This window comes from Plecotus auritus (genome assembly GCF_963455305.1).
Source record: "Plecotus auritus genome assembly, chromosome: 9".
Lineage (NCBI taxonomy): Eukaryota > Metazoa > Chordata > Mammalia > Chiroptera > Vespertilionidae > Plecotus > Plecotus auritus.
This window is the reverse complement of record NC_137783.1, coordinates 76,182,437-76,203,652: the sequence shown is the minus strand read 5'-3', so window position 1 is coordinate 76,203,652 and position 21,216 is coordinate 76,182,437. Positions and strand designations below refer to the sequence as shown.

The 21,216-nt window shown below is 51.1% G+C and overlaps 1 protein-coding gene across 16 annotated transcripts in view; it reads right to left on the bottom strand.

The window, feature by feature from the left end:
• Positions 1 to 1,727: 1,727 nt before the first annotated feature.
• NCAM1 (neural cell adhesion molecule 1) overlaps positions 1,728 to 21,216 on the bottom strand; it is a 346,241-nt gene continuing 326,752 nt past the window's right edge. For 5 of the 16 annotated variants that reach the window (XM_080642698.1, XM_080642708.1, XM_080642699.1 and 2 more), the window contains 4 exons: positions 20,217 to 20,394; positions 9,223 to 9,430; positions 8,125 to 8,241; positions 1,728 to 4,895 (listed from right to left, as the gene is read on the bottom strand). In XM_080642698.1, coding sequence (XP_080498824.1) covers positions 4,775 to 4,895; positions 8,125 to 8,241; positions 9,223 to 9,430; positions 20,217 to 20,394 — 624 coding nt within the window. In that variant the 3' untranslated portion in view covers positions 1,728 to 4,774. Of the gene's footprint in view, positions 4,896 to 6,365; positions 7,182 to 8,124; positions 8,242 to 9,222; positions 9,431 to 15,316; positions 17,743 to 20,216; positions 20,398 to 21,216 lie in introns of those variants that run through there. The other 11 variants (XM_080642701.1, XM_080642702.1, XM_080642703.1 and 8 more) reach the window with 5 other exon arrangements.

Genomic DNA, 21,216 nt, shown 5'->3' with positions numbered 1-21,216 from the left:
GAAGTTCTGACACATACATTTTTATTGTGCCACTTTCATCTCACTAGTTAACATAAATGAATATATTAACCAACATTTATGTTGGAACTGCACTCATTAGTCAATTACCACCATAGGTTAATTATGGATACTAAACCTCAGCAAAAATCAAAAGCAGTCTGTGAATTTCAACAGGATATATGGAATCTAAATATACAATACTATATATTTTTATTACTTGAAAATTACATTCTCTATATCAATGAAGTTTATAATATATGCACACACACGTGTGCACCCATACGCACCTCCCCCTCCCCATATATATGTACATCCCCTGTCCCTTCCTCCGGAGAGCCAGCTGTTAAACAGTTACCACTGGGTTTACTCCACAGGCACCCTTCATGTCTGTCATGAGTCACCTGCTCACATCTTTCACTGTGGACCCAGGCGATGGCACTGCCACCACCTGCAGCATTGCTGATTGCTGGGTCGGGGAAGAGGACCACAGTAAGACACACTGGCTATCAAAGGCTCTCCTAGAAGTGACATGCACTATGCTGCTCATATGCTGCTGACCACAGCCAGCCACATGGCCATGCACACCCACTTTAAATGATCAAAGAAGTGTAAGCCTATCATGTGCCCTGAAGGAGAAAGAGAACTGCAAAATTGGTGAACAAGCCTAGTGACCACAACATAACATCTATGTGCTTATTGTCTGCCCCACCCCCACACTGGAATGAATGATCCACGAGAGAGCGAACTGTTTCATTTGCTGCTATATCCTAAGCCCCTTGGAGATGCTCAATAAATACTTAGTGAATCTGAGAGACTAGTCTGAAGGAGGAAAGCTCTGGAAACAAGCCTTCATGGATTAATGAAGAGGGGTATCATTGTATGATTTCTCCAAATCTTGCTAAGCAATGTGCTTTTACCCCTCGCCCCCTCCATGCAGCTGGACATTTGTGGCACAGGAAATCACATAGATGCATATGGCTCTGTGTCATTAGAAAAGGCCCAGGGCCAGCAAAAGAACCAGTCCTGGAAGGATGCAGACACCACCGCAGGGGAAGACTCACTACCCAAGCCACACCTAGGATGAGGCACATAGGACACAAAAAGGAGGTGTTGCTCAGATTAGTGCAGTGTTGGGACCTTGAGTTGGACGCTGTCACACACCTGGGATGCCAACAGCACTAACTCTCATTTGTTGAGTACCTACTATGTGCCAAGAAAGTGCTACACTGGCTTTCAGACTCAGTGCTTTATTCACTAATCAGTACCTCTATTAGCTTGATAGTTCCAGTTTGTCACAAGAGGAAACTGAGACTTGGGGAGATTAAGGAACTCTTCTAAGGTCAAGAAAGTGGCAGAACCAGGATTTGCATAACATCTTTTTGAATCTGACACCTGGACCTTCTAAACAAGGACTCCTCTATCATCCTAAGAGGAAAATTAGAAACCATCATTCAGGCCATTGGAACTCCAGACACTGTGTTTAACTGACCTTGTTCACAGGTAAAAAAAAAAAAAAAAAAAAAAAAATAAAAAAAAAAAAAATATATATATATATATATATATATATATATATATATACACACACACACACACACACACATACACACACATACACACACACACACACACACACACACCCCACCGGCTCCTCCACATTTGATCCACGACACTCACCCTGAATTGAAATAAATCCCAGTTTGACCATGACTGTTGTTGTTTTTTTCTTTCAGTTTTTATTGAACACAAGTATTCTGACAGAATGCAAAGTCAAAATTCTCAGTTAGTACTCAGTATTTACACCAGTGAGAATGGAAACAAAGGTGGTCTCGATGTTTCACTTGGTAAAAAGTTTATAACAAGAGAGAAGGCCCCCGAAGTTGGGAATGCTGGGTAGGGATGTTAATGGAGGTCTGAAAACCGCCATCCAGACAGACAGCCTAGAGTGAAAACCTGGGGCTTGAAGGCTCCATACAAAAGTGTGAAAATAGAGTTCCACTTCCAGAGCTGCGCTGAATACACTGCGGCCCCAGGGAGCGGAGGCCCAGGCGTCCACCCGCGTGCCCCAGCCGGACTTGGCCATGCCGGCATTCATGTGAATACATATGTATGGCACATACACATATAGACACATAGACATTGGAAATCGGCAGAATTGATCCCCCTTCAAAAAATTAAAAAAGAAAAACTATAAGCTTTTATCTCTTAACATAAAAGATAGAACATCTTGAAAATAAAGTGACTCCCTCTTTGATTTTAGAGAAAGCATCGCTCTGTTTTATTTTATATTTTTAAGGAAAGGAAAGCTCACGCATGCAGATACAAATCTATGTATATTGGGAGAGAAGCCGACCAAAAGGTGGGCAGAGGGTTGGGTTCCAGCTCATGGTGGACTCTTGGTGGAGGGTGACGGTCTGCTGTCCTGGGCCAGGTTATCTGAGGGTTGACTATACCTCTTTTTCTTCCTTACCATTGGAACAAAAATCAGTTTGCCTAACCACACTGGCTCGGAATGAAACGCAGTCTCCATGAGGTATAGTGTGGGCTTGGCCTTGGTCAAAGCCACTAACATCACAAGATGCAAAACTGATCCCACTGACAACCTGGTGACAGAAGAGCCATCAGTCCCTGTGGACCCTCCGCCTGACACGCAGGAGCTCCCATTCTGCTGTGTGTTCTAAGAACTGTCTTCAAGGTGTTTGTGCCTGCGGGCCTGTGCCTCGGAACCAGAATTTGTGCAGCCCTAGAATCAAAGGGGCCGAGCGCTGTGGACTGGGATCCTCCATTTCCATCCCCAGGAGATGAGAAAATGCAAAATAACCCCACATTGAGCAAATGACAAGACCATTATTTTTCACAGTTTGAAATGATAATCTAGCACGTTGCCACTGATCAGGCTGCAGAAGTGTCAGGACCTGGGTGTGGCCCACAGCACGACTCGATGTTCTCGCCACCCTCACCTCTTGCTGTTGTACCTTCTGAAAGCAGCGCGTGCTGAGACCTGACTTCTGTTTACTTAGCATCATCATCATCAAAATCATTTTTATTCATTTTCTTTGTTTAAAGGCTTCAATTCCTTTTTAGAGCAAATTTTTCTTTCCTGAATATTCTTTTCTGAACTATCTGCTATACCTTCCACAACCAAACTATGTTGACGTTTTATTTCAATACTATGACAAAACACATTTCACACTAAAATATTCACGCGTCCACAGTGCACAAGCTTGCAGTTCTAAAGTAGAATGAGAAAAAAAAGCAAAATTTCTATACAAAGGGCTGGCTTTTCCCTTCTCCCCCCTCCCGTCCCCGTAAAGTTTCTGTATTTCTCCCCCACTTTGTTTCCAATCCAGGAAAGTTGTGTTATGACTCCAGACAGCAGGTTGGGTTTTTTTTTTTTTCTTTTCTTTTGTTTCTACAAATGCTGCCTAAGTGAACAGAAGGCCGATGTTCCTTTACTTCAACAGATTTCCAAAAAAGACACTAATTCCCTGAAGCACACGTGTTCTTCCGCTCAAATCTAGATTCTGGGCTCAAGAAGAGTTGTATGTATATATTTTATTTGGCTTTCTACAAAAGGGGGATGTTTGGGGTCAAAACGTGTGTTCACCAAGACCAGCTGCAGCTATACAGTCTTCTCTGCTCGGTCAACAAAGCCTAAGGAACCTTTCAAATATTCAGGAAGCTGGGAGCAGATCCCTTTTCCCATGCATGGCAGGCGGCTGCTGCTAGAAAGCGGTCTACCCCCAGGGAAACACAAAAAGAACCAAGAACCAAAAAGCAAAACCAGTCCGGAATGAGATGGATTTTCACCTGAGTTGGAGGCAGGTGAAAATGTCAACTCAGAACAGGGGATTACCACTGTAAACAGTCATGCGTGTGAAGTTTGTGCTAAAGCAAGCCTGTGGTGATCCTCCCACCTAGGCAGTATTTGGAACTTAAAAAAGAAAAGAAAAGAAAAAGGCAACTACTTTACATGGACATTGAAATGCAATTGAAGTTAAACATTTGTCAACTTGTAAACACTGGAAAGCAAAGTTGGCAGAAAGAAAAAAAAAAGAATGAAAAGAAAAAGAAGTCTGAATACTGCAAATTGAGATCTAGCCCCAGAAGCTGCAATTTGGCATTCTTCCTACGGAATGAGAGTCTACGTGGGAACTGAAGTCAGCTAGAAGGGGTGACACACTTTGCATACTGAACAAATACAAAGTGAACAGAAATTATAACTTACTTATGAGGTTTTTACAGAATTCAAACTCAACTGGGAGTATAAAAATAAACTTGGACTTTGTTCATCGGTTAGTTATAGTGCCTGGAAGTGTTTCTCTCTGAAACTGGTCTGTGCCAATTGGGCAATGCCAAGTGCGGTCTTCCTGAACCTAGATTTTTTTTTTCTGAGCTTCCTAGATTCTTAATTCGGGGTCCTTTTGTTTGATTTTTAAATGGTTTCAGGGAACTGAGTGTCCTAGTTTGGCTGTGGGGTTAACCTTTTTGTCTCATTTTCTTACAAGTGAGTGCACAACAAAGGAACCCTTTCTATAAACCTACAAAAAGGCGATCCCATGTTTATGTTTAGTTTTTTTTAAAAGGCAAAAGACACTAGAGGGGTGAGATGTGTGTGTGTATGTGTGTGTGTGTGTGTGTGTGTGTGTGTGAGAGAGAGAGAGAGAGAGAGAGAGAGAGAGAGAGAAAGAGAGAGAGAGAGAGAGATATTGGAAATGCTCTGGTGAAGCTGTGGTGTCACTTTTAATTTTGATCTTTGCTTGGCTCTCATCACCCATCACGCTTTGCTCTCGTTCTCCTTTGTCTGTGTGGCATCATTGGGGACCGTCTTCACTTCGGCTGGTGCTGGCTTCGTTTCTGTCTCCTGGCACTCCGACTTTGCTTCTACAGGGCCCTTCCTGCAGAGAATCGGGGAAATAGCGCTGAGACCTCGGTCTGGAGTAACTCACCCTTCAGCCAGCCCCGCAAGAGGGCTCCAGCTAGAGCAGTGGCCTCTAACCTTGGCTGCTCATCAGCATTACCTGGAGCTCTATAAACCGCGACGCTGGGGCCATACCCCAGAATTGGTCTGGACATGGTGACTTCTAAAAGCACCCAAGTGATTCTAACGTGCAGTCCAAGTTGAGTGCCACTGAACCAGGGGAATGAGACCTCTCCCTTCCAGCCCTTACCTGGGGTGGCGGAGGGGCAGCAGATGCAGCCTTTCCTCACCCTGAGGGGCTGCGGGAGCAGCAGCTCAGCTGGGTATAAACGAGCTATGCTGGGCTGGGCTCCCCAGGATTGTTTGCAGAGGGCCCTCCTGCAAATCCCCTGCTCTTGCCTGTCCTAATCCCAACACACTCCACGCCACCTACCCCTGTGCTCAGTATTTCGTGGTGATGCCTCTGTGGCTTGCCTGGGCAGGGGGAGAACATGCTCTTTGTTCCTGAGGCAGCTTTCCTGGGGAGTCTGCTGAGAAGCTAGAGTGGGCTGCCATGCCGCAGGGGAAGCTGAGTGGGTCGAGTGGGCAGGGCAATTGGAGCCCTTTACCTTCCCGAGTGAGGCCCAGGGCTCCTGTGACGGTTCCCTGTAGCTCTTGGTGGCAGCACCACAGCGCCCCCGGCATCAGCACCACAGCGCCCCCGGCATCAGCCTCAGGAGCCTCTATGGAAACCTAGGTCTGACTCTGCCTCAGTCAGTTCCTGGAGCTGAGTCTGGTCTGAGGACACACTGGGCAGGCTCAGACCCCAACCCCAGATGGTACCACTGCATCTTGGCACCCCATTTAAAAAACATGTAAGCCTAAAAACCTTCCCTTAAACTTGGAGACCCAACAGTCATTGGATACTTGGGAGCTCTGAGTCCTTCCAACCACTCAGGGCAGAAGCAGGAGTAGATGGGGGTGTGTGGGCAACTGGGAGGGGGTATGTAGGGGCCTTCGGGACCGCATCCTCTCCCCACAGCCCCGCCTCTCTGCACCCTGCAGAGCGGTGCTGTTCTGGTGGGGACACAGCCCGCCACAGGATAACATGCTGACTGCCTATGGGCCCCAGGGTGGCCAATAGGGGCACCTTGGTCTCCTTAGCTCACTTCCCAAATAATGTTCATCAGTGCCTGACTACAAGGGTTCCCGAGGGAAAACAGATGCCGCTGCTAGGGCGATCAGGATAAAGCATAATTAACATGGCCTAATTAGTGACATGAGGCTGCTTGCCGCACCTGCTATGTGTCCCTCTGCTCTCTGCCTTATCCCAGCCCTTTGGTTGAGAGTTGCCTCAGAGAAGCCCTGGATTGGGCTGAGGAGACATCTAACAAGAAGGACACAGCACAGCACAAACGCACACTACCACGGGACACAACCCGACGACAGAGACAAAGAGAGGCCGTACTCGGTCTTTGCTGGTGCAGGCGAGACAGAGCTGTCTGCAGTGGAAGGAGCAAGCTCAGGGGCTTGTCCACTGGCCCCAGCGGCGGGAGCAGGAGAGCCCAGGGCTGCAAAAACATCCTTTGCAAGGTCAATATCTGGGGTCTTGAAGTTCCCTTCGTCCATTTTAAAGTCCTCGCCCTGGGCAGGGTGTGTGGCGTTGACAGAGGCAGCCTCGCTCTTCGGGCTATTGAGGACCGTGGCTGCCTCGCTTGGGCTCTTCACAGCACCGGGCTGGGTGGGCTCGGGGTCCGGGCCTTTGATGCTGGGAGCCTCCTGCTTGACCTGGGGGGCTTCTATGGCAGGGGCAGCTGCTGCTGCTAGGGGACTGGCTGCCCCGGCTGAGGTGGGGGCTGGAGCAGGGGCTGGTTTGCTCACTGGGGGGGCCTTGGAGGCCTCCCCCACACTGGCAGGAGTGCTGGGGCTGAGCACAGCCCCCTGGTTAGCCAGGACACTAGAAGACAAATTGCTGGTGGCAGGGGCTGAGGTCGGGGTGTCGCTCAGGTCAACGAGGGGGGCCACCTTGGGGGCTGATGCTGGGGGTGGGGAGGAGGTGGCCACTCCGGGCCCCTTGGAAGGGGTGGCCTGGCTGGCGGGCACAGAGTTTGAGTCGGGCGTGGCCGTGGCTGGGGGGGCAATACTGGAGGTCAGGGTGGTGGTTTCACTGGTGGGGCTGTTCTGAGCAGTGGCAAAGGTGTCGGTGATAGTGTCAGAGTTAGCGGTGACGGTGGTGACAGAAGGCAGCATGTCCTCGACAGTGGCTGTGGTGTCAGCAGGCAGCCTGTGGGAGGACAGGAAGTAGAAGAGAATAGACAATGAAGCTGAGACGAGACAGAGGAGCAGGGGAGGGCCAGGCATGCAGTGACGCACAGGCACGGACACGGCCCACAGAGAAACAAGACGCGAGAGGAAGCACATGCCCAGGCGGGCAGAAGAGGAGACAGGAGACGACAGAGAACGCCGCAGTCAGGCTAAAGGGACCTGCTGGCCCTTCCTCCCTGCCGATCCCTCCACGCTCTGCATGGGACTCCCTGGTGGGCCTTTCTGATCCTGCCGCACCTTCAAGTCAGCCTGCACCACTGCAGCAGCCTGAGTCCCAGGGAACAGCGCCCAGCTGCCCTGCTGGGCGCCCCGGGCCACGGTGGGGAAAGTCAGGAGTAAGGTGGACAGTGAGTGTTCAAAGCCCCTAAGAGCCATGGGTTCTCCAGCCACAGGTTTTGTGCTTCCATTAGACTCCATTCCCTTCAAACCCAGAGCAGCCACGCCAGCCAGGCAGTCATTACAACCACAGCTGGACGCTGTTTCTGACTGAGGCTGCCTGAGGCTTCGGAGGACAGGGGGGCCAGAGAGCTTTACCAGGTCCCCGTCCCCTCCTCTATTAGGAAGAATTCGGAAAACCCTAGAATTCTTGGAAAACAGAGTGCTAAGTCTCATTCTCAAAGCTCATCTCCCTCAGTGAAGCTTCACTCCCGTAAGCTACTTCCAGGGTGTGTGTGTGATTTGGGAACAGGACATAGGGATCCCACGTATGCAAAAAGCCCTTTCAGGGCACCACAGCCACTCTAATAGAACCAAGAATGCCTTCTCTCAGGGAGAGAGTGGGGTCCGGCATTTCTTAGCCAAGAATTCCAGGCTGCAGTGCTTGGCCAGGAGCTGTGGGTGAGCCGTGGGCAGGGTGGGCAGGTGGCGAGGGGGGTGGGGCTCTCTGCAGAGGTACCACGTACTCAGGCTCTGTCAGCGGTGTGGTCTCGTTGGGCTCAGTGTGCTTCCCTCCGTCGTGATTTGGGGTCCGCTCCTCCTCAGTGCGCACCTCCACAATGGGCTCCTTGGACTCATCTTTCCTGCAAAGAGAGTTCAGCTGGTTCAGTCCCAGGAGCTGGGGAGGGGGTTTCCCAGGGAAGCTGGCTGCAGCTCAGGCACCTAGGCCTGGCCCGATGGGGGCAGGTGGCCTCTACAGCCAGGACCAGCGCCTCCCCCTGATCCCCACTCTTGCTAGCTATGTGACCTTCAGCATCTGATTTGCTGCCTTGTCTCCATTTTCTCATCTGTAAAATGGGGCAAATAACAGTATCTACTACGTCACCTGGCTGTTGTGAGCATTAACTGAGACAAGGAATGTAAAGTGCTCAGTACAGCACCTGGCACAGATAAATGCTAAAAGGATCTGGCCTTATACACATGTAAGTATGTACACGTATATGTACTGTATGTTCATGTGTATGAACACGTACATGTGTATGTATGTGCATATGCAGTGCCTGGCACATGGTGGTGCTAAGCAATGCATTTCCTTGCTCTGTCCCTTCTCGCCTGGACCCAGCTCAGCACAGTGAGTCTGCAGAGGCTCCTGCTGGCTCAGGCTCTGCTCCCAGGGGCTCTGGGGGACACACGGGGTCGTCAGCTGGAGGAGGACAGGACTTCTCCTCTGTTCTGTTCACTGCCGTACCCAGAGCCTGGGAACAGCGCCTTGCCCAGAGTAGCTTCTTTGTGAATGAATGAGTGAATGGCAGCAAGGCAAGTGTGTCTCTTAAATGCTGCCCCCTCCCCATTTCAGACCCCACCCCCTAGGCTTAGCTCTGGAAATTTCGTCATTTTGTCCTAGGCAGGGATTTTCACACTTCCATGAAGTTCTAAGTATAAGCTATGAGGTTGAGCTCGAGTCTGCTTTTCAAACAGGGATCCCCCAAAGCCAAGCTTTGAGAAACATTTCTCTAATGGTTGCTTCCCCTCGGGGTCTCCAAAATGGGGACTGAGGAAGCTCCGTGGCTGGGCCCTGGGCTGGGGCAGGGCCCAGACCGTGGTAGCAGCAGGTCTGCACTCACGAGAAGGCGGCTTTGCCCTCCTCCATGTCCTTGCCCTTGGCTCCTGGCCCCGCCTTTCCACACAGGTTGACGGCGATGCACATGAGCAGGCCACACTTGTTCAGGAAGTAGCAGGTGATGTCGACAACCACCAGGAGCAGGACAAAGGTGACAATGAGGATGCCCACGATGGCCCCGGTGCTCAGGCCTGCGGTGGGGCTGCCATTGGCTTGAGTGGGAGGGAGAGAGAGGGATGGCTGGTGGTTAACACACTGAGATGGAGACCCTGGGCCCTGTGAGCAGCAGCCCAGGAGTGTGGGGGAGGGCCCACAGCCCAGAGGACACAGTCATGGCATTTGTATGTGGAGTGACACCTTGCCTGGTGTTGTATGTGTCCAGACAACAGAGTCTCTTTTTATCTTCAAGAGGAAGGTGGAAACCTCATCTCAGAGACCAGGGGACACAGTCAGGATGAGAGTGGGGACTGGGAATTGGTCTCCATCTCTGCTCTGCACTCCTGCGCCTCCCCCAGACCTGCCCTCTGCTGGACCTCATGAGCCTGGGAGCAGGAGGTAGGCGGTGCTCACTCATTTCAGGCTTGGCTGTGGCTCCTGGGAGCCATCAGGGACAGGGTCCTAAATGGGGTGGCAGAGGGTTCCCCGGGCTTCCTTTGGGCTTGTGGGGATTGTCAGGCACAATAGGAAGCCCAACACTCCCCATCCCCTCTTCCTCTCCCCACTTTAGGAACAGCGTTGGGCATTGGGCTACAGGGACTTCATGGTTTGTCCTTTTGCACTGCACCCAGGAGCCATGGAGGCCTCCCTGGCCTGGCGGGCCAGGTGAAAGGTCTGGGAATACTCACCATCTGGGAGCTCAGGCGCATTTGGATCAGACTTCAGGGAAACCAGCAGGCTCACCCAGTGATCCCACCCGCATGCACAGGCTCGCTCACACTCAGGACCAATCCACTGTAGACGGACACACATTCTCACACTCCCAGCTCCCACATCCCCATCTGGTGGGCTCGCCGTGAATGACTCAACCTCTGTGTCTCACTCCCTTGGTGTCTACCTAAACCCCCCCAGGGCCCTGGGCCACTGATGGCATCGCAGATGGACCCCAGGCTCAGCCCTAGGGCCCCCAAAGCCTATGTTATTTGCTTGAAATGGACCCTCTGACCGCTAGGCAATTCCCACAGTGTCTGGGAGACCAGCACTCATGCTGCAGCAAGAAGAACCCATACAGCACTCTGTCTCTAAGCCCACGTGGCAACAGTGACCCCAGAATGAAAGAGGGGCACTTCTGCTTTGCTCTTCTGGAAGAAGAAAGTTCCAGAACTGGCAACTCCATCCCACCACCAAAGTTGTCTGAAGCTTTTGGTGTCCTCAGGACCCACTGGAATCACCCAGGTGTGTTGACTGGAGGCAGGAACCATGGCCATACCTGGGTCTCACTCTGCCTTTGCTGAGCACCAGGCCAGGCCTAGAGGCCTGCCAGCACATATCGTTCCAGGTAATGGAACGTGTGACCCAAGGTAATGGGCATCATAGATGGGACACACATTCTTCTTTTTATCATCCATGTGTAGTCCTGGGGTGGGTGGGGCCTCCTCTGTCTGCATGAGGGGTCCCTGTCAGGCCCTGCAACCAGCACTGGTCCCACTCCACTGCTCCTTACTTCAAATTTCAATTCATGGTATGGGCTCCCAGCCCCGCATGACACTCACCCCACCCAGGGCACAGGGGGCTCAGCTGGAAGAGACTCCCATGCTCTCAAATATGTTCTGCCCTTTTGGGACCTTGGTCTTATTTCCAGCCCTTACTCCTCAGGGCTGTCTGTCTGGTCCCTAATAAGCCTGCACCGACTATCCCAGCCTGCCCCCCAGGATAGCCCCATGGCTGGCCAAGAGCTCTGTGCCCCGAGGACCCGGATGTGGCTACCTTGTCCCTGGGCTCTGGCAGCAGGAAATTGGCCACCGGTCCCTGCAGTCAGCTAGAGTGGGTCTTTTCCCCAGCAGCTCCTCAAAGCAGAATAAAGTCATCCACTCTATTCCCCATGTCCTCACACATCCACCCAAAGAAGCACAGAAATGTAGGCCTCCCTGGTCTGTAGAATCCTGTCATAGGGAAGAAGCATCAGCCATGGGCTTTCTCTCCATCTCAACACTGGGCTGCAGTCCCCTGACATCAGGACCCATAGGTATTAAGTACCCACTTCCTGCAGAAGGAACCCAAAGTCCTTGTGTGTGTGGGTATATGCATTTTAGATTCAATGGCACCAATTCTGCATTCTGAGGTTTATACATAAACTAGAGGCCCTGTGCACTGATGGGGTCCCTCGGCCTGGCCTGCACCCTCTCACAATCTGGGACCCCTTGGGGGATGTCAGACTGCTGGTTTTGGCCCGATTTCCACAGGCAAGGCCGAGGGACCCCACTGGTGCACAAATCCGTGCACCAGGCCTCTAGTATGCATATAAGATCTTTGGTTAATCTCTTCCCACCCTCCCCTTCCCCCCTCCCCTCTGAGATTCATCAGTCTGTTCCATGTTTCCATGCCTGTGTGTTGAGTGTCTGCCCCCTGGTGGTCAGTGTGCATAATAGTTACCGGTGGAACAGTCAAAATGGTTGAGCAGTCACTTAGGCTTTTATATATATATAGACAGTCCTCAGGTTACGTCTGACTCAATGTATGTTGTTTCATGGTTACATTGCCATCTCCCATTTATTTATATAAAAAAACAACAACATTCTGTCATTTCGACGTATGTGCTTTATGTTTTTTATTATTTATTTACCACAAGTAAAGGTCAGGAATTGTTATCTTTCTTTTAAATTTTTTTACTGCTTCACTTCATTACTGCTGTGTATGTGCTCATGTGAGTGATGTAGGTGCTTATGTAGGTGGGTTCCGACTTATGATGAAAATTACGTTACAACGCGCCTTCGGAATGGATCTCCAACATAACCCGAGGACCTACTGTATAGATATGGTTCCTGGGAACTAATCATATCTCTAAAGAGGAAAAATAAACTCCTGGAGAGCTGCTCTATGTGTGGGAGAGGCAGCGAAGCTGTCAGCTTGTGCTCTGGGCTCAGCAGACCAGCTCCAGTGCTGCACTGGTTCTGAAGGCAACACACAAGCTCGTTCAGGGGAGGGCCAGAGGGCCAGGAGGGTGAAAGATTATTTTTAATGAAATGTCACTTTGGAGGTGGCGCAGGCAAACCTCGGGCAGCATCTCCAGGCCTTGGTGCCTCTGCTCACTAGTGGTGGGGCAGAGAGGGCACCTCCCCAAACCCAGAACCTGCCTCTACCTCCCAGGGGCGCTCACTGGCCCCATCCCCCTGCCCGCCCAGCCAGAGCCTCCAGCCAGCATATTGGTGCTCCTTGTCTGACTGGATTCTGGGTCTCGGGGTGGGATGAAGCCAGGTGTCACCCTTAGCTGGGAGCCTGTGAGGATACACCCAGCCCTGACCCTTGGCTCCCAGCTGCACCCCTGCCAGCCCCCCAACCCCCCTGTCCACCATGCATCTCACTCTGGGTGTCTTGGTCTTTTATTTTTTTGTAAGTGTCATTTGTGTAACTAAATGCCCATGATAGTAGCATCATACTGGAAAGAACAAAATAAAATAACACAAAACAAAACAAACAAACAAAAAAAGATTGACTGTGCCATTAAACCAAAAGTAGGGCAGTGGTTTCCCGTGTCCTTTGATGTAAAATTAAAATTCTTTCTCCTGACTTAAAGGCCCTACGCAAGCCATGACTCTCCCCCTCCTCCAACCATTGTAATTCATGGCACTGACCCCACCCCATCTCTGTGCTCCAACTGCTTGAGCCTTCGATTCACCTGCTGAACATACCCAGCTGTTCCCACCTCAGGGCCTGCGGATTCCTAACCTGGAACACTCCATCCCTATCACCTCATGGGTGGCTCTCTGTTGTCCTGCAAACCTCAGCTCAAATGTCACCCTACCCCCCATCTCTTATCTACTTAGGCACTCCTACCCCAAATCTACCATATTACCTGTTTTATTCTCTTCTCACCACTAGTTACCATTTTCTGTTCATTTACATGTGCCCTCTAGATCTCCTAGCAGATAGCCTATCTGTCTTATGTCTCCCCAGCATCTAGGGAACCCAACTTATAGGAAATGTTCAAAGACCGCTTGTAAATGAAAGGTTGTTTAGCCTGGACAGGAGAATGCTGTCTCCAGATATTTACAGATGTGTTGTGAGAAGGAAGAGTAGTGTTATTTGGTTTCCCCAGTGGATATAAACTGTGGACTGGGAGGCAGATTTCAGCTCCATATGAGAAAGAACTAGCAAACAGGGGTGCTCAAACTTGGTGGTGGGTGTGACCTGCCTAGGCAGGTGAGCTCCCTGCTGCTGGAGGCATTCAAGCAGAGGCTGGAAACCCTTGGCAGGGCTATTGCAATGCTCTGGACCAGGCTCTGCACTGGGCAGGGCCTAGGATAGAGGGTGCCATCAAGTCCTTCTCAACCGTAGGAGCCTGTTACTGCACATTGAGCCTGACACTCCCCAGTGTCAATCTCCAGAGTGGGGACTGAGAGGGACTGTTTCCTGGAGGACTTAGGTAGGTCTCACCTTTATTCATTGATTCTTGTGATTTTATTTTTATTGAAAAGATAAATGCCTCAGTGTAATGTTTCCCCACCTATAGCAGACCTCCTGGGAGCTTTGTTAAAAAGTTAGATTTCGGGGCTTCCCAGTTCCATCCAATCAGAATCTCTGGGGGCGAGGCTCAGGAATCAGGATCTGACCAAGCACACAACATTGGAGGACCACTGTTTCTAGCTTTTCTGCCTCTGAGTTACATGAGGAGCAACTGCTCCTAAGACTCACCACCCAAGGATGAGCTATGGAGTCCCACCTGGTGGCCTTGACCTAACTGAGCTACTGCATGGATGCAGAGAAAGCAAAGACTATTAAAGGAAAAGGAACCACCCAGTTCACCACCCAGAGCCAAGATTTCTAGAGGAAGTTGGGTACCCCTCAAGCTGGAGAAAGAGTGTGTGCCGCCTTCGTAAAAAGAAGCACAAATAGGAGGAATACCAGGATACAGATGAGAGGGTATTCAAGTCAAACCCACATTCATTATCTCCCGGTGGGTGTTACAGAATTGTTTAGAGCAGGGAAGCTAGAAGGACAAAGATCTGGGCCACCAGATACACAACTTTGTTATCCAGGTGCATGTCCTGCATTGTAATAACATGCTACCAAAGGAAAAAGAAAAACCTTCTGGGTCTATCTTGGCAAGCTCTTCCTCCTAGCCTCCCTTGATTGACTTGCCCGCACACCTGCATGCAAAGAGCGCTTCTGAAGCACAGTTCCTCCATCACCTTGGGGTTAGAGCTGACCTGAACAGCGGGGGTACGAAACCAGGCTGTCCATTGTCTGTGGTTTCTGGTTTGGGAGAGGTTGGCACTGAATTGGGAATTGCCTTGCCCCCAGATTAGACCTGCAAAGGTCTACTTTCTTCAGTGCCTCACGTGAGATGTGGGTCTCATCTTTACAGGAGCCGGGTGGTCCTGAGTTGTGTGCCACGGGGTCTTGGCCCAGCAGAAGTGCCCCCTCCAGCCCATGACTCAGGCGCTGAGCAGAGTTCTGGTTCACTCCCAACCCTGACACGTCTGCTTGCTCCTGCCAGGATCTGCCAACCAGAAGGCTGGTCTTGGGGCTTTGGGGAAGCATATAACTATTGTGGTTATACACAGAGCAGGGCTCACCACTGAAAATGTTCAGCTTCTCACCATCGCAAGGACACCCCGTGCAAACTCTGTGACAGGGGTTTAAAGGGAGCTGTGGAATTGGAGGTCTTGCTACAAAGTTGTGTATCTGGTGGCCCAGAGCGTGCTCTGCGCAGAGTGGCCACCTCCTGGTTCTGCAAAGGCCCGTTTCCCTCCCCCTGCCTGCAAGGAGCATGGCTGAGAAAAGGCACAGAGCTCCACTCAGTGGGCGGCAAGTTTGGGGTTCTGTTTACATGGCCCTGTTGGGTGATCAAACTTATCCAGGTGCATGTGCGGTGGAGGAAAGAACTCGATACTTTGTGGGACACACAACTATCAAATAAAATCAAAACACGCCAGAGAGTTCACGTGACTATTATTTCCTTTAATAATGCAAAGGTGTAAACCTCATAAAGGCCTGGCTGATTATCTGCACAACAACGTTAGCATTCTTATTAGTAGACAAACGTGATCCAAACCAGCTGTATAGATTTTCCCAAAATGAGCAGAGACCCTGTGGGTCTGGAGGCGGGGTGTGGGGATGCAGGGGGGGCACTGCTCCTGCAGGGCTTTCGGGGGCACTGTCTTAGGGATTCCTGGTGGGGCTGGGCCACAGCCACGGCCGACCCAGAATTCAGTGTCCATTGGGAGTGGTGCGTCCTCACACTGTCTCCCAAAGGGCATCTCATTACAAACCACAGCCTGTCTGAATTCGGCCACTGCAGTGACGGCAAAGCTGCTTCGGCAGAGGCCTGCCTGCCTGCCTGGTGAGGGTGTCTGAGGGGACAGGGCTGGGTCAGGCTCCCTTCCCTTTGGGATAGATCTTCAAAGAGTTCCTTCAGAAACACTGACACTGTCCCTCCCGTGCGGGTGGGACTGGGACCTGGGACCCTGAGGAGGGTGCTCCTGAATGACTTCTGCCCAAGGTGACATTGAGGGTGTGCCGGGGATCCGGAGGACAGTGACGGCTCACCTGCACCAGGACTGAGCTCGCCCACCCTAACCCTCCCTACAGCTCTTGCTAACTGACCTGGAATTCCCACCCCAGGCCCAGAGGCACCACCTGCCTCTCCTCAGTGCTCTGTCTTGTGCCTAAGAACCACACTGCTCCTGCTGCACTGGGGTGAGGCAGCCAGGAGCCCCAGAGGGAGAGGACTGAATTGTGGCTGGAGGCAGTGGGGGCAGGAGGCAGCGGGGGCAGGAGGCACTACCCTGCCTGAGCTGTTGGGTAGCATTTGGTCTCTGGTGTCTGCACTTGAGCCTCGAAACTGTGAACACTAGGGATGGGAAGCTCTACCCCAAAAACCATGGGATCACTTAGATTCCCAAAGGGAAATCCAACAGAACTGAAAATTAAAGAGACCAAAAAGAACAAAAATCAGACTTCTGTGGAGATGCTCAGAGAGGAGACATGTAGAATGATATGTAACCACAATGGAGGGAGTTGTTTTTATTCAGTTGAAGTTCCATCCCAAATATGCACTGATGTCACTAAGCAGGACTCACTCTGAGTCTCTGTGTGGGACTTTCACACATACACCCCTACTTCCTCTCCTGGCCACGTCGGGGAGGCATACTCCCCAACAGCAGGGAGGAGCAGCTGGCTTTCACCAGCTTTAAAAATGTCATTAGAGCCACTGACCAATAGGGGTTTGGTGCATTCGGGAAGTATGACAGACTGACCCAGCCCCAATTTATCAACAGTCCAGGCTGGGCAGCCTGGGAGTGGCCTGTGCCCTCCCTGCCGCCCTGTGCGCATGTATGGGCAGAATGCAAGATTCATGCCTGGCTCACAGTGGATGCTTCCAATCTGGGAGGCTGACTTATCAATAACGTGGCTCACTGTTGAAGCACAACCCCCAGGACATGAGGCTCTGTGCTGACCTGTAGCTGTGCAGCAGGTATCCGCCCTCCTGGGAGACACATGTCTCACAAAGCTGACAGGTGTTGGGCACATTAATGGTGGCCTTGCTCACAGAGCCAGTATAGAGCCAGGGAAACACTGTAAGCAGGACAAGTATGATGGGGAACAGACCTAGACCATGGGGAGATCAGAACATGTTGCTACCATATTTGAGCATGGCACAGAGGGCATGGGGCCCCTCCAACAGCGCTTTCCAGAATGTTTGATCAGCCCCAGTAAATACTCAACAAATATAATTCTTCTGCTGCACGGTCACAGGGTGACTTAATTTGCTATCATGTCATCAAAATGCTCAGGTGAATCACAGTGGTCCGGCTGCCTTATATGGGCACTGAAATGCAAGCAAAGACAACTAGTATTGAGGGGCCGAGGAGCAGCATGGGGTTAGAATGGGGGCATATGGGGTTTTTAACAAGCTGATGCAAGCTTTAGGGGAACTCAGAAATCTCCCTCTGCTACATCGTTTTCAGGTAAGAACAAAAAATGCAACAAGCAGCAGATGTGCAGCCATGTCTCTGTAAACCTAGCATGATGCCTTTGAAATACTGTGTAAAGAAAAGCGCTCCCAAGTATGTTGTACTGCCACTAACAGGGGAGCCCTCCTTATGAAGTGGCACAAAAATATACGGAAATGGTAAAATGCCTGGAGGTCCACCTTTCTCCAGTTGCAAACCTTCCTCTTCCACAGAGCGCATGGGGCTGTGGCCATTCTTCCAAAGGGAGCACTGATCATTCGCACAGGAACTGGGCTTTTAAGCAAATTTAACTTTTTTTGTGTTCTTAAGTTCCTAACAGAGCAAAAGAAGAGTCACTGCAGAGAAAAGCAAGGAGGCAAAGGTGTAGGACGCGGAGCAGCCTCCCAGGGTCGCTGCATGCCCAGCAATGGGTCCCCAGAGAGAATGAGGTTGTTTAAAAACAAAGGTGGCAGTGGGGGTGTCCCAGTGATGTCCAAGGTGATATGTGTGACGACAGACACAGGAAGGGGAAGGGGAGGAGAAAAGAGAAGGTAGAGACAGAAACAGAGGAAAAAAAATAGATAAAAAGAACAAAATTAGGTCAAATATAGAAAACACAAGAATCAAAGGTTAATTCAACTTTAGTAAATTAAACGTCGGAGGTTAGAGAAGAGTCCAGTGCGGTTTGTTACCACCAGGCCAGCTCCCAAGCTCAGCAGGGCCAGAAGCAGCACAGCAGGGTGAGCTCAGGGTTAGGGGTCAGCGAGCGCATGAAATTAAAGTGAGAGAACAGAAGCCTCCAGTAAGACACAGGTTTTGATTAGGAGAGTGTTACCTTTGACTAAGGTGAGGTCTCTTAGCTACAGCCAATGAGCCTACCTATGGCCTTCCTGCCACTAGAGCTTTGCACACATAGTGGGAGAGATGCATTTGATCGCTGCAATATGTGTAGCAAACTGTGCAGAGGCCAGGGGGCTGCCTTTTCAACCACGAATTGAATTCTTCCTATTGCACGATCCCCCCAGCCACAGTGCTGTTAAAGAAAGCCTCGCTCTGCGCCCCTTACCTGCTACCACCTGCTGACCACAGAATTCCACCTCCCACCCAGTGCAGAGCCACCTCCTCTGAGACGGTACGAGAGCCCCGAGTGTGGTGAGCAGCCCCTCCCGCTCTCTCTGAGTTAATGGGGCTCCTGGACGATTAACGAGAACTCTGGCATCTCTAGTGGGCAGGACCCTGGAGAACAAGGTCTTCCCAGAACTTCTGGACCTGACACACCCTGGAAACTGCTGCTATGGGGCATGCCCAGCATGTGAACACAGCAAGGCTGGGCCCCCTGCCTATGGGATCTTATCACTGGAAACAAATGCCATCAGAAACAGACTCAGTGCAAAGGGGTTACTCAAGCCTCTCACTCTCTCAGCTCCTAAATGTCCCATAAAGGCCGAGCAGATCTGGACACTCATACCAGACTATTGATTTCAAGAAAACAACTGACCAAAGAATGCGAAGAAAAAAGGGCAGAGGATGGCAGGGCCACCCCCATTCGGGCACCCTGTTAAGCAGTAGTGAGAACATTTCTTATAGCCAAACCCAGGTGCCCTGCCTTTGACACTGACCATGTGGCCAGTGCCTGCAGAGGCAGGCTCACGCCAGCATGTGTTAAGGGGTCTCCCTGACAACACAGAGGGTAGGACCAATCGACGCTTCTGATCTATGGCTTAAGACCCACCTGCCAACTCCTGGAGGCCCCCACACATCTGTCAGACACACACATTCATGCACCATCAACCATTGGGAGCCACAGACTGATTTCATTTTGTTGCTGCTTGAATAACTCACTTTCACACACACTGCTCTGTTGCAGGCAGCCCACATCCTTTCTGGCCTCACTTCCATTGGGAGAAGATACCTGGAACCTTAGCTGAGAGCCCAGGGAAACACTATAAGAGGACAAGCATGATGGCGGCCAGACCTAGACCATGGGGAGATCAGAACATGTTGCTACCATACTTGAACATGGTAGAGAGGGCATGGGACCCCTCCGACAGGCTGCAGCTGTGTGCGCTATGCCCACCTCTCCTGCCTGTGGATGGCATTTGGCTGGTATGGAAAAGCAGAGAGTGATGTTGAAGATCTCTGCTCAGAGGGATTTGGTCAATGAGGAGACTGGCCACCAGCAGCAAGGGAGCTGGGCCGGAAAGCAGAACTCTCACTTTATTCCCACATTGAGTTGGTCCTGCATCCCTGGAGATGGACCTGCATCTCCTACTGCTCCCATCATGATCTCTAGCAGACTGGATCATCTTTCATGGATGGGATTTTCCAGTATCTATTTTCTCCACTTGCTTTGCTTCAAGTGGTTCAATTTAATCAATTGCGAGGCCCCTGGCAGATAGGATTTTTAATGAACTAGGCACCAGGTCTTCCTTCTCTTGGGGGGTCCCCAAAGAGAAGAGATTTCGACCATGGCTGTGCAGGTAAGCAAGCATCAGATAGAAAGCGCTTAAACACAGTTACTTGGTCCTCGTATGAAATGGCAGATGGCAGAGAAGGTCTCACAAAGGAACCTTTCTCAGCTTCCAAGGCTTGGCAGGAGCTGGGGCTTTTCCCACCTGAGGGCTCCCAAGGACTGGCTCAGCATCAGTCCTTCAAGGCCAAGTGACACAGGGCCTTTGCCCAGGATGCTTGGCCAAGCCTTCCTGGGAGTCCAGTATATCTCAACCCACTGCACAGGTAGGTACAAAGCAACACTCAGCGCTGCATGGGAACCGATCATGAGGATGGCTGTAAGCAAGCACATTGTGAGGGCTGTCCAGGCACATTAGGAGATGCGGCACTGCATTAATTCCAAGCGGGGAACTCACAGAAAGCAGAGTGCGCGTACCTGGGATGGCTGTGGGCTGCGCTGAGGTCCTGAACACAAAATGAGCCGCCTTGGACTTCCCCTGCTGGTTCTCGGCCACCACGTAGACCTCATACTCAGCATTCCAGTCCAGGGACTTGAGCATGATGTGGTCACTGCCAGATGGGAGCCTGATCTCTGGTTTCCACTCGGAGGAGAGCTTCTGGGAGACACCGGCAGGAAGGACACAAGACACCAGGCAGCATTAGGCGAGAACCCCGGTGAGACTAGCTAACAGAAGAACTTCGGCGTGTCAATAACGATTGGTGCAAAATAGTGAAAATAAAAATCAACAATAGAATGTGGTGTTTATTCTTTACCAGCCTGACAAACCCTAAGTATTACACGTCAGGGGGTCAACCTTACATGTTCGCAAACACAAACAGCGTCTCAGGTGTAAATTCCGCTGTTAGGTCCAATCCTGGGCCACTCAGATGCCCACAGGAAGGTACACTCAGCTCAGCAGAGCACTGCACAGGGCAAAGCCTGCAGCTGGTGGTAGAGGGTCCCTTTTCCTCCTTGAATGCTCTTTCCAGTTATATCCCTCACTACACCAATGAGCTTGTTCTGAGTGGGAGTTTATCAAGCCACCGGCAGGTGACCACCTCTGTAACACAATAAGGAGGTTGGCAGAACTCCCGAGAAGTCTTCAGATGGTTTCACAGTTGCTAACTCAGCCCACCTCTTCACAGTCTTTGGAGAGGTGTAGGCTGGGCTCACAAGAGTGTCTAGCAAATGTTTACTAAGTGACGAGCTGCTCCTCAGAAGAGCAGAACATGCTCTAGTCACCTGGGAGGTGGTGTGGCCCACAGCTGAGCTGCAGGGAGACTTATCTTACAGCACAGCCATCTTCCCTGGCAGAAGGACTGGCACGAGCCATAGACCCGCCTACAGGAAGGGGCCGTGGCCACCACTATTGTGGGGAAATGCTAGAAGGAGTGCTAGTTTCCTTAGCGTATAACCCGGAAGTGGGGGTGATGTA